At 37.0% G+C, this 13,797-nt stretch overlaps 1 protein-coding gene and 1 pseudogene across 1 annotated transcript in view; one reads left to right on the top strand and one right to left on the bottom strand.

The window, feature by feature from the left end:
* LOC111728713 overlaps positions 1–1,342 on the bottom strand; it is a 1,744-nt pseudogene extending 402 nt beyond the window's left edge.
* The window catches only part of BRWD1 (bromodomain and WD repeat domain containing 1), a 129,163-nt gene that overhangs the window by 100,121 nt on the left and 15,245 nt on the right, over positions 1–13,797 (top strand). Inside the window, exons 33-36 of the mRNA XM_023519584.1 lie at positions 4,490–4,562; positions 6,058–6,099; positions 8,509–8,655; positions 9,316–9,468. Coding sequence (XP_023375352.1) covers positions 4,490–4,562; positions 6,058–6,099; positions 8,509–8,655; positions 9,316–9,468 — 415 coding nt within the window. The remainder of the gene's footprint in view (positions 1–4,489; positions 4,563–6,057; positions 6,100–8,508; positions 8,656–9,315; positions 9,469–13,797) is intronic.

Here is a 13,797-nt window from a genome sequence, read left to right on the forward strand (position 1 = left end):
GTTGGTTGAGCTATAGGCGCCGAGCCAATGCAACCATTTTTAGATGGACCTTGGCAAATCACACAAGGTTCAACAGCATTAAGGGGAAAGCTGGATTCCGTATTTCTTCTTTTGTCTTGTGTTTCTTCCCTCTCAAACTCTTTGACATCTTCTTGGCTGCTATTAGAAGATGATGGCTGAGAATAGTCCTCACTTCTTGTGGGAGGCTTGAGTGATTTTTATATTCATTTCCTCCACAGATGATTGTTTGGAATCACTCACTATAGTTTTTTTACAATCCGGAACATCAAAGCCCTCTTCTGCTTGTGTTGAGTTTTCTAGTTTGGCTTTCTCAGAGATACCCCTCTATCTTTTCCTTTATCTTCAGGAACCCAATTTTCACAAAGGGCCCAATGTCTATTGCAATTTGGTGGAAGGAGAGGATTCATTTCATTACATGAAGTACATTTCCGATAGCTAAAGAAATTTCAGGATCTTCAAATGAATCTGTATTACTCTCCTCTGCTTGATACACATTAACTCGATAAACCTCATCATCTTCATCTGAGAGTTCTTGTCTTTCTTCACTAAGACTATAGTTTTCTGAATCAAGAGATTCAACTTCAAATTCTACACTAAATTGATCTGAAACTGAGTCCTGATCAGACCTGTCACCTGAATGTTCCCTTACAGTGGCGTCAAGATCCAGATTTGATGGCGTCCCTGGGACTCATTGCTACTGTTTGTTTCCCAGTAGATCTCCCTGATGACACACAGAGCCAGGCTTTCATCAGAGGGAAGAGAAATACTATCAGATTTGTGATGTTTTCTCTGTTGTTCACCAGACAATTCCTCTGAATTTTCTTACGTCTCACTAATTGCTCTTCTTCGACATGAGGTAGATGGTCTAGAAGCCAAATTTGAAGGTGAAGGTTTCTCTTCTTGTAGCCCTTATACAGGATCCTTTGCACTCCCGCCGTCAAGGGGATGTTTGTTCTCACTCACAGATGTGCCTGAGTCTGATAATTCCTGCTGATTGACTACTATCAAGTTTCTGTAGATCATTGTATGTATTTTCCTGTGCTCTTTCACAGAGAAGCTTGGCATTCCAAACAAACCTCCTAGAGGATCATGTGAACAATATACAATATATTGTTGCTTTTCGTCATATAATTATTCCCTCTTAATATGCTGGCCAAGACAAAATGTAACTCTTTCATTGTTAAGTGTCTTTTTGTGCACCAACAAACTTTAACAACTTCAAAAGCAATGGTTTTGGTCTAAACACTGTCTCCCGTTCCAAAGCTAGAATCTGTGAGGTGGTTACATCAGTAGACACAGACATTTTGGTATTTCACATTTACCTTGTGGCAGTTTTCATGCCTGGAGTTATTTGGGGTGGGGGGAGGGATCCCTCGTGGCTTGTCAGTTCCCTTCATTGGGCATGAGGAAGTCCAACGCCCTGGGCCTGGGGGACTATTCCACTCTCAGGGCCTACAGGAGAGCCCTAGGCATTAGTGGAGTACTAGGGGAAGAAGGGGCTCCTGGCGGCAGGACCTTGGTAAGTAGAGTGAGAGCCCCACCTCCAGTTCGGTTTCTGGCTCCATCTTCCTTCCAGTCACACAGGGCTGTGTTGGCCCGACACACGCCCAGGCTTTGCAGCGTGCACTACCAACCATCCAGAGGGAGCAATTTCACATCTTTGTAATTGTGAACTGTGCTGCAATAAACATTTAAGTTCAAGTATCTTTTTGATACAATGATTTCTTTTCCTTTTGGTGAATAACCAGTAATGGAATGGTAGGTCTACTTTTCCTTCTTTGCAGACTCTCAGTATTGTTTTCCATAGAGGTTTTACAAATCCCACCAACAGTATATAAGTGTTCCTTTCTCTCTGGATCTACACCAGCATCTATTCTTTTTGGACTTCTAATTTTTTTTATTTTTTTATTTTCTTTTCAGTGTTGGGGTGATACTACATGTCTCATTGCAGCTAAAATTTGCCTTTTCCTGATAATTAGCAACAGTGAGCATTTTGTCATATATTTCTCTCTCTCTCTCTCTTTTTTTTTTTGGAAAAGCTTCTGTTCATGTCTTTTGCCCACTTTTTAATGGGGTTGTTTGTATTTTTCTTACTGATTAAGTTCTTTGGTAGATTCTGGTTAATTAGCCCTTTATCAGTTGTAGAGCTTGGGAATATTTTCTCTTATTCTGTAGGTTATGTTTGCTGTGTTGGTACAGAAGCTTTTTAATTTAATCAAGTCCCATTTATTTAGTTTTGTTGTTACTATGATTGCCATTGGGGTCATCTTCATGTAACTTTTCGCTTAGGCTGATAGCTAGAAGAGTTTTCCCAACATTTCCTCCGAGAATTCTTGTGGTTTCATGCCTTGTATTTAAGTCTTTTATTCATTTTGAATTAATTTGAGTAGTGAGAGATAGGGATCCTTTTTCATTTTTCTGCATATGGCTGTTCAGCTTTCCTAGCAATTTTTAATGAATAGGGCTTCTTTTCCCTAATGTATATTGTTGTCTGTTTTTTCAAAGTTCAATTGGCTATCGTGGATGATTTTGTTTGCATGGTCTGTTCTACTCCATTAGTCTAGGTCTCTTATTTTTGTGCCAATACCAAGTGATTTAGGTTACGATAGCCTTATATTGACGGTTTGAAGTTCAGTAATGTGGGGCTTCAGCTTTTTTTTTTTTTTTTTAGCTTAGGATTGCTCTGGCTATTGAGTCTATTTTCTGAAGTATAGAATTAATTTTTTCTAGATGTATGAAATATGCCTTGGTATTTTGATGGGGATTGAATGTGTAAATAACTTCGGGTAACATGGACTTTTTTTGAGACAGTCTCACTGTGTCGCCCTGGGTAGAGTGCTGTGGTGGTCAGAGCTCACAGCAACCTCAGACTCGGGCTTAAGTTATTCTCTTGCCTCAGTCTCCCAAGTAGCTGGGACTACAATGCCTGGCTATTTTCTTTCTTTCTTTTTCTTTTTTTTTGGTTGTAATTGTCATTGTAGTTTGACAGGCCGGAGCTGGGATCAAACCCGCCGACTCTGGTGTACGTGGCTGGTGCCCTAGTCTCTGAGCTGTAGGTGCCAAGCTGACATTTTAACAGTGTTGATTTTACTAATCTATTAACATGATATGTTCTCCCTTTTGTTATCGTCTGCAGTTTCTTTCCTCAGTATTTCATAGTTGTCTTTATAAAGGTCTTAATCTCTTTGGTTAGATATATTACTGGGTGTTTTATTTTCTTGTTGCTATTGTGAATGGTATTGAGTCTTTGTTTTGACTCTAAGCTTGACTGTTATTGGTGTATAGGAATAGTGCTGATTTGTGTACATTGATTTTGTCACCTGAGACTTTGCTTAATTTATTTATCAATTCTAGGAGACTCTTGGTGGAGTCCTTGGGAGTTGTTTTATGTCCTATGATATTGTTTTTACATGTGTGAATATTCCATAATTTTTTTGCGTTAAATCAGTTTTAAAACTGATCTAGAAATTGAGACTTTAGTCTATTCTAGTAAAAATATTTGGGATGTTGGATAAATTATGTATTTTGAATTTCCTTTAACATGAGTGAGTTTTGCTGTATAGTCTTAAATGCCCTTTTTATATAACTATAAGAATTATATAGATTTGGCTCCTGTAGCTCAATGGTTATGGCACTGGCCTCATGCACCAGGGCTGGTGGGTTCAAACACGGTCCAAGCTTGCTACAAACAAAAAAATAGCCGAGCACGTTGTGGCAGGTGCCTGTAGTCCCAGCTACAAGGGAGGCTGAAGTAAGAGAACTGCTTGAGCTGAAGAGTTTGAGGTTGCTGTGAGCTGTGACATCATGGTATTACACTGAGGGCAACATTGTGAGATTCCATCTCAAAAAAAAAAAAAAAAAAATTAGAGGAAATAGTTTTATAAACAGTCCCATCATTTTCAACATCTAATTAAAAACTGGGGGATAAATTGTTTCTATCAAATTTCTTGGGTGGATTCTATTCTAAGTCTTGGGGACTCAGACTTAAGTTACTTCTTGCTTAGAACCAACTTCTTTTCTACTTTAGGAAAATATTTTCTTTTGTTTCATAGATATTCCTATTTGGCATTTTTTTTTCTTCTGTAGGTATAGTGAGGGTAAGATATTATTAGCTTTTGCTTCATTTTCTTGTTTTTTTTCTATTTTGCCTTATGTCAACCATTGTCCTGGTATCCTGATACTTAGTATATGAATACTAGTGACGATATTTGTAGAAACTCATGCATGTATTCATCCAGTTGAGGCCAAGCATGTTATTGTACGTAAACAACAAAAGAAACCCTTCAAGATTCTAAACTGGAACTTAATATGGCCTGTTGTTTCCACAGAAGATTGGGTTAAAACCTAATATTCCTCTGTTTGAAATTAGGTATATGTCATTTGGGAAATAGTATCTTAATGTTTAATTTAAATCTTTTGTAATAGTAACTCCATCCGTGTACAACTAAAGTGAAAATTTGCTTTTTAGGAATCAACACTGTACAAATATCTCAGAACTTTCTAACACATCTGAAAACGACGAGCAAAATGCTGAGGATTTGGTATGAAGTTATTTGATTTTACAGTCGTTTTTTGTTAATTTCTAAAGGTAATTTAAAGAGCGTGATAGGCTGGGTGAGGTGGCTTATGCCTATAACCCTAGCACTCTGGGAGGCCGAGGTGGGTGGATTCCTTGAGCTCAGGAGTTGGAGACCAGCCTTAGCAAGAGTGAGACCCCCATCTCTAAAATAGCTGGGTGTTGTGATGGGTGCCTATGGTTCCAGCTATTTGGGAGACCGAGGCAAGAGGATCACTTGAGCCGAAGAGTTTGAGGTTGCTGTAATCTATGATGGCACAGCATACTACCAAGGGCGGTCAAAGTGATTGATAACTCTGTCTAAAACAAAACAAAAAAATAAAAAGTGAGATAGAAAATGTTGGTTACTTAATATCAGTGCTTGTTATATTCCAATGAACTATGAAAATAGGGCATTTGATAAAATATATTTTTGAATTTTTTAGATAAATGATTTGTTTAGTCAATTAGTATCAGTTAAACATATCTAAATAACTTTGGTGTGGAATAGATTCTCTTTTCAAATTTTAGCTAGTGAAAGGTTTATTACAAAGAAGGCCTTGGAATTTTTTTTGGTAAAACCAATATTTGACTGTTGGATTTAATTATAAAGATTAATGATTTAATTAATTATAAATTTTTTATAAATTAATTATAATTATTTTGGTAAAACCAATATTTGACTGTTGGATTTACCAATTTTGGTAAAACCAATATTTGACTGTTGGATTTAATTATAAAGATTAATGATTTAATTAATTATAAATTTTTTATAAATTAATTATAATTATAAATTAATTATAAATATTTGACTGTTGGATTTAATTATAAAGATTAATGATTTAATTAATTATAAAGATTAATGATTTAATTATAAAGATTAGTGAACCTGCTCATACTCAAAGTGCCCTAATGTCCTTGACTTAAGATAATGCTGGCGTGTCAGTTGCAGTGGTATTGTATAACGTACTGCATACAGAAGCAGGCTGTGGTAGGAAGACGTGGGAAAGATGTTCTTTAAAGACAGAGTGTTAATACCCACAAACCCTTATTATAGTTTATTGGGTTTTTTTCTTAGCGTATATTGGAATAAAAATGGATATGCCAATAAATGATTCAGGGAATAAGAAATCTATAGAACACAAAATTTAAAAACTATAGGAGACTGGGTTTCTGAGGTCTTTATGGGTAAAGATAAAACATAAATAAATTTTTTATTTAGGAAATGCAGAAGGCACTTTTTTCTAGTTATAACCTTGAATTTGGAATTAATATGTATTCTTAGGGGATAAAAAAGGATTTTAAAGAATGGTTAGTTTTTTGAAAACTGGGTGCCACAAAGATCCTTCTAATAATGTATCTTTGGAGATTTTATTAATATGTTATAACTCTGGTACGACCAGATGTACTTGATAGAATTTTTTATTAAGGGTATTTTATTTCTAATATGAATACTTATGGTTCTCTGATTTTATTCCCAGGATGATAGTGATCTTCCTAAAACATCTTCTGGAAGGAGGAGAGTAAGTTATTCTGCATGGTTGACTTCTGTGGTTTGTTCTTTGTTTTAATATCTGTTTATGATTTCAAATTGTGTCTTTGCAAAGTTACATTGACACAGATTTTGAATATTTTGTAAGAGAAATGGGAGAAATCACTGGAAAATGTTAGTGGAAGAGTTGGGATTTAGACTATAATCTCTATAAGATAGAAGGATAAAAGACCATTAAAAAAAATAAGGAATAAGTCCTAAAGAGACTCGAGGGCTAAAAAATTTAATAAAAATATGTGTGTGTGTGTGGGGGGGTGTTAAAGTAAAGACAAGAATAAGCAGGAAAGTATGGCAAGTTGATGGACAATAAGGCCTGATGGGTATAGAGGTTGTATGGTGGAGTAAGCAAAGTGGGTGTGTCTGGCTGTTACATTGGGACCAGATTATGGTAATGCTGAAATTGAAGGATCTCATTTAAATTGAAAGTAGACAATCAGTTGCACAGCCAAAATAGATAAATATAATTTGAAGGACAAGAAGGTAAGATGAATTAAGAGTTCATTGCAAGACTGGGTGAGGTGACTCATGCTTGTAATCCCAGCACTCTGGCGGGCAAAGGCGGGTGGATTGCTTGAGCTCACAGGCACAAGACCAGCCTGAGCAAGAGACCTGCCTCTAAAAATAGCCAGGCATTGTGGCAGGCACCTGTAGTCCCAGCTACTGGGGAGGCTGAGGCAAGAGAATTGCTTGAGTACAAGAGTTTGAGGTTACTGTGAGCTGTGATGCCATGGCACTCTACTGAGGACGACCAGTTGAGACTCTGTCTCAAAAAAAAAAAAAAAGAGCTCATTGCAAGTATGCAAAGTGAAAGATGGGAACCTAATCAAGGATAACATTAGAAATAAAGAGGAAGGGAAAGTGATGAACTTTTTCTGTGGGGGGAGGGAACGACAAAGTCTTGCTCTATTGTGTAGGCTAGAATAGAGTATGGCCTCAGCTTAGCTTGCAGCAACCTCAGACTTCTGGGCTCAAGTGATCTTCATGCTTCAGGCTCCCAAGTAGCTGGAACTATAGGCACGTCCCTCCATGCTCAGCTAATTTTTGCCGTTTTTAGTACAGATAGGGGTTTCACTCTTGCTCAGGCTGGTCTCAAATTCCTGACCTTAAATGATCCTATTGCTTCACCCTCCCAGGATGTGAGGATTATAGAGGTGAGCCATCACATCTAGCCTGATGAAGTATTTTAAGGAGAATATTACCTAGGATTCAGTGACTTAACTTTTTTTAAAAATAGGTTTTTGTTAGGCGATGAGGTTGAAGCACAAAGGAGAAGGATATATGGAAATAAGTTTAGGAAGTTGTGTCAGTCAGCAGCCCTTAAAGTTCTAATGTTATAGATTATGTAAATGTAAAATTTGTTAATGTGAAAATGCTTAAAATATTTTAACCCAGATAATTTTAAATATCATCCAGTTGTTCAAGTTTAAGCTTTTTACCAAATAATTTCTACCATGTGCTTGTCCCAAGTAACATTGAAAAGTTAGACCTGAATTAGTCTAATCTGATTATCATTTAATTTTGTTTCTAAACACATTCCCAAGTTTTAGTATGTGTATTTGTTTGCTGTGTGTGCTCTAGCAAATGACAGATTTAGTTGCTTAAATACGTAAAATGTGTTACTTCACAATTCTATAGATTAGAAGTTTGTGGATCTTACTGGGCCTAAATCATGATCTTGGCATGGCTGGAAACTCTAGCGGAAAGTTCTTTGTGTTTTCCAGCTTCAAGAAGCTTTCCCCATTCCTTGGTTATGGGCCCCCTTCTACCGCCTTCAAGCCAATAGAATAACATCTCTCAGTCTCTCTCAGACTCTGACCCTTTTGCTTCCTTCCCTCTTATAATGACCTTTGTGATGACATTGACCCTGGGTAGTTAATCTAGGATAATCTCCTACCTCAGGATCTGTAAATTTACTTAACATGTGCAAAGTACCTAGGTTGTGAGGATTCTGATGTGGGCATCTTGGTGGTGGGGCTTTTTATGTCTTACCATACTATAAAATATTCATATTCAGTGAAAACAAATCTTACAAACTTGGAAGGAGAGAGGTCATGGAACAGCCTTTTAGTGGATATTGTGTCCTTTGCTGGAGAATGCTTTTCATAATTAATCTTGCAATTTTTCTGAAATTGGCAGGCCATATCAAAGTGTGTCATGGCTAGATTTAAATTTTCTTTTATGGAAAAATGTGTTGAGAACAACATATGTGACATTGGGTTTTAACAGAAAAAGTTGATTTTTCTAATTATAATCACAATTCTTAATGACACATAATGTAGAAAGATAATAGCTCAGTTGCATTTTACTGTAGTCTTATACTATTGTGATTTTTCCCCTCCTAAGACTGAAAACACTTTAACTATTGTGAATGTATTTTTAGGTCCATGATTGGAAAAAAAGGAGCAGCAGAGCTACCAACTATGTTGAAAGCAACTGGAAGAAACAGTGTAAGGAACTAGTGAACTTAATTTTTCAATGTGAAGATTCTGAACCATTTAGACAACCTGTTGATTTGGTTGAATATCCAGTAAGTTTTCATTGTTTGAATGTTTGGGGCTTTTCTTATTTTGTGGCAAGGAGATTGGGGTAGAGGTATTTAAATTGAATTTTAAATTGTAAGATAACTAGACTTTATTTTAGATTCTTTTTTTCTCTTTTTTTCCTCTATAGTTAGCTATAGCAATGCAGTTTTACAAAGTTTTCTTGGATTTATAGAAAATCTTAAATTATTGAAGAATTCAGACTTAAACAGTGTTATGTAATGGAGGATTCTCTATAGATTTCTATTATCTAAATGGGCCCACCACCAGGAAAGCTGTACATTGGATAAAAGTATATGTTTTTACTCCTTAAATAGGGGAATTCGAAGATGACCTTAAAAAAAAAAAAAGATTATAACAGGACTGATATATACTGTAGAAAATTTGGAAATTACAGAAGAATGTAACTCAGGAAATAAAATTAATCTTGTGTCCCACTAGCAAATATGAGACATTAACATTTTGATGTATTTCTTAGGAATTTTGTGTTTGTGTCTCTACCTCTTTTTAAACATTAATGAATCTTAAGATTCTTTGAAGCTTTTCTCTTGCTCCTGTCATTTCAAATATATTAGAGAAGATTGTGCATTTACGTTTCTAAAAGCTGGAAATGAATTTGTGAAGTAATTATTGTTTTTAAAACCTAGGACTACCGAGATATTATAGATACTCCAATGGATTTTGGAACAGTAAGGGAAACTCTAGATGCGGGAAATTATGACAGTCCTTTGGAATTTTGCAAAGACATCCGGTTGATATTTAGCAATGCAAAAGCATATACACCAAACAAAAGATCAAAGGTAATTTTCTGAGTGGTTTATGAAGTGTGTTTGATCTGTGTAGATGATTTTCTACTTGCTGGGAGAGATTGGAGCATTAAAGATAAGTCGGCCAGTTGCAGTGGCTCATGCCTATAATCCTAGCACTCTGGGAAGCTGAGGTGGGTGGATCACCTGAGCTCACAGGCTTAAGACCAGCATGAGCCAGAGCCAGAGCTTGTCTCTAAAAATAGCTGGGCATCTGGCAGGCACCTGTAGTCCCAGCTACTGGGGAGGCTGAGGCAAGAGAATTGCTTAAGCCCAAGAGTTTGAGGTTGCTGTGAGTTGTAACCCATGGCACTCTACCAAGGGGTGACAGAGTGAGAATCTGTCTTAAAAAAAAAAGAAAAGAAAGAATGAAAAAAAAAACTAATAAAGTGAAACTTTATTATAAAGAGTAACAGTTGTTGCTACTGCTGCCCAGATATCTTTAGTTTTTGCCTTATAACAATTGATGTTTATCATAATCTCTGGAAGTTTTATGGACAAATGAGGATTGGTGGAAGTGAGGATACCAGTAAAAAGTGAACCATCTTAATACTTAGAATCAGAGTCTCTAGAGGGTATCTTAAAAAATGGACTAGAAACATTGAAAAAGACTGGAAGAATAGTAAAAGTAATAAAAGGCCAAACAGTTGTTCAAGTTTAAAATCCCAGTACTCTGGAAGTCTAAATGAGGAGGATTACTTGCAGGCCACACCCTGTCTGTACAAAAATAAAAACTAATAAATTGGTTAGTTGTGGTGTGTGCCTGTAAATCCCAGCTACTTGGGAGGCTGATGTGGATGGATTGCTTGAGCCCATGAGTTCTACTTTATAGTGAATTATGATTGCACCACTGTATTCTAGCCTAGGTAACTTTATCTGTAAAAAATAAATTAATAAAAGGAAATCTGAAATGGGAGCGAGATTGCTGACAGCATGCTAACATTTTGGATGCGAAGAAGCAACACACGAGCCCATCTGGTTATATAAAACCACAAGTAGGACATTCTTACATTTTTGTCATGATATTATGTTGGACAGCTTTTCAAAACTTGAAGAGGTACAGTAAATACACAAAAATTTACTTATATTCTCAGTGACTTTTTTTTTTTTTTTTTTTTTTACAAACATTACACCTTTATAGCCAATGTGTTGGATAAATTTTAAAAAATAGTAAAGTTGGCTCAATGCCTATAGGTCAGTGGTTAGGGTGCCAGCCACGTACTCCAGAGCTGTCAGGTTCGAATCCAGCCCAGGCCTGCCAAACATCGACAACTACAACCAAAAAATAGCCGGGCATGTGGCAGGTGCCAATAGTCCCAGCTACTTTGGTAGGCTGAGGCAAGAGAGTCACTTAAGCCCAAGAGTTTGAGGTTGCTGTGAGCTGTGACACCACGGCACTCTACCCAGAGTGACATAGTGAGACTCTGTCTCAAAAAAAAAAAAATAGTAAAATCTAAAGTAAAACACTTGATACCTTATATAGCATCACTGCTATTTAACTAGTTTGCCTTAACTGTACTTCCTCCTCATTACTTAATATCAGACCCCTGAATCACTGTGTCTGGTCTCAATTTGAGTATTCTTCTGTTGTATTTTATACCCAGATTGCCTATTGTATTAATTTAACATTCATGTCTTAACAGTTTTCCAGGCTTGGGTTTTACTCATACTCACTGTTTTATCTTTCCAGAGACATAATAAATTTCACTCACGTCTCCTCCCTCCATGTTCCCCTAAGAAATACATGTTTCAGGACACGTACCATATAATTCATCATTGAAAGTGTACCATTTAGTGGTTTTTGGTACATTATCAATATTCAGAATTGTGGTTAAATACATATAATATTTGCCACTTTAACCATTTTTAAGAGAATAGTTCGGTAGCATTAATCACATTCACAATATTCTAAAACTTTTTATCATCCTAAACAGAACCTCTGCAAACATTTATCAGTAATTCCCCATCCTCCCCCCATCTCCCTATTCTCCCATCCTCCCTTTCTCCCCCATCCCTCAGTAATGTCTGACCTACTTTCCGTGTGAATTTGCCTATTGTAGATGTTCTATATAAACATTTAGACCATGCCATGTTTGTCTTTTTGTGTCCAGTTTATTTCATTTAACATATGCCTTAAAGGCTCATGCATATATGATAGGATATATCTGAAATTTGCTTCTTTTGATGCCTGAATAATCCAGTGTGTGGGCATATAACATCCTTATTCATTCATCTGTTTTGTGAACGGTTGGGTTGTTTCCATTATTTGGCCACTAGGAATAATGCCACAGTGGATGTTGGAATACAGATATCTGCCAGAGTCCTTGCTCTCAGTTCTCTATTTTTGGGTCATTGGGTAATTCTTTGCTTATTAGCTTTTCCAGGAAGTGCTACACTATTTTCAATAGTGTCTACACCCTTTTAAATTACTGCTTGCAATGTATGAATGTTCCAATTTTCCGTCTTTACCAACACTTTGAAAGATTTAAAAAAAAAAAAATTGTAGCCATCCTAGTGGTTATGAAGTGTTACTTCACTGTGTTTCAATTTTCATATGGCTTGCTGTATCAGAGATACAGATTGTACCTGGGATTTGTTGTAATTAGGAATTCCAGACATGCAGATACAGAAATGATTATTGTGAAGGAAGTTTATACTTACAAAATCCTAGAAGCAAGAGGATGGCACACCATACAGGGGCAAGTGGCGAAGGACTGGGGTCTGTCAGGAGACAGAAGGGAGGACAGGATAGGGCACGGCTCAGAGCCTTTATTGTGTTTTTCATGGTCAGCTAAGGCAGGGCAGAGTAAGCAGTTTAGGATTGGCTAGTTTGAATAATTTCAGCAGGCTTTGGGCTATAGGAGTAGTTTCTGGATTTTTGGTACCTGGAGTACTTCAGGGCTGAGGAATATTGGCTTGTTGTATGAGTGATAGATCTCGTGGTTGGCATATGACCTCTGGATTGGTTGATTCATATATCAAAGATACACAGGGGAATCATTTGCTTTCTCTAGGGATTAGCTCTGGGAAGGATAGTCATCTATCTCAGATTAAATCTCTAAATGCTACAATGTCAGTAGTACAGAAAATAAGAAAATAGAGTCAGTACAAAATGGTGTTCAGCATCTTTTCATGTGCTTATTGGTCATTTGTATATCTTCTTTTGAGAAATGTGTATTCAAGCCCTTTGCCCATTTTTATTTTTTTTGGAAACAGAGCCTCAAGCTGTCACCTTGGGTAGAGTGCTATGACATCACAGCTCACAGCAACCTCCGACTCCTGGGCTTAAGCTATTCTCCTGCCTCCATCTCCCAGGTAGCTGGGACTACAGGAGCCCACCACAACGCTTGGCTATTTTTTGGTTGCACCTGTCATTGTTGTTTGGCGGGCCCGGGCTGGGATTTGAACCTGCCAGCTCAGGTGTATGTGGCTGGCGCCTTAGCCACTTGAGCCACAGGCACCGAGCCATGCCCATTTTTAAATTGGACTTTTTTTTTTTTTTAGCAATTATTTTTTTTTTTTATTTTTGTAGAGACAGAGTCTCACTTTGTTGCCCTTCATAGAGTGCCGAGGCGTCACATAGCTCACAGCAACCTCCAACTCTTAGGCTCAGGGGATTCTCTTGCCTCAGCCTCCCAAGTAACTGGGACTACAGGCGCCTGCCACAATGCCTGGCTATTTTTTATTGCAATTTGGCTGGGGCAGGTTTGAACCCGCCACTCTCAGTAGTATATGGGGCCAGTGCCCTACCCACTGAGCCACAGGCGCCACCCCTTTTTGCAGTTCTTATATAATCTGGATATTAAACCTTTATCAGATACTTAATTTCTAGGATTTTTCCCATTATCTATAGGTTGTCTTTTCACTTTTTTGGTAATGTTTTTTGTAAAAAAGATTTTCATTTTATAAAGTTTATCTACTTTTTCCTTTGTTTGTTTAAGAATCTATGGCCAAATGCCATATCATGAAGATTAATCCCACATATTTTTATTTATTTATTTATTTTTTATTTATTTTAATCCCACATGCTTTAAGAGTTAATGGTTTAGCTCTTGTATTTAAGCTGTAGATGCATTTTGGGTTAATATTTGCATGTGGTGTGTATTTCTCTGTATATGTCTACCTGTCAGTAACATGCTCTTTGGCTTACTGTAGCTTTGCAGTAAGTTTTGAAATTAGCAAGTATAAGTCCTCTGGCTTTGATCTTTTTCAGTTTTGGCTACTCCGAGTCCCTTGCATTTCATTAGAAATTTGAGGATCAGCTTTTCCGTTTCTGCAGAGAAGGTTCTTGGAATTTTGGGAGGATTGCATTGATTGTGTAGA

Source organism: Otolemur garnettii, unplaced genomic scaffold (genome assembly GCF_000181295.1).
Source record: "Otolemur garnettii isolate 467f Iridium unplaced genomic scaffold, OtoGar3 scaffold00180, whole genome shotgun sequence".
Lineage (NCBI taxonomy): Eukaryota > Metazoa > Chordata > Mammalia > Primates > Galagidae > Otolemur > Otolemur garnettii.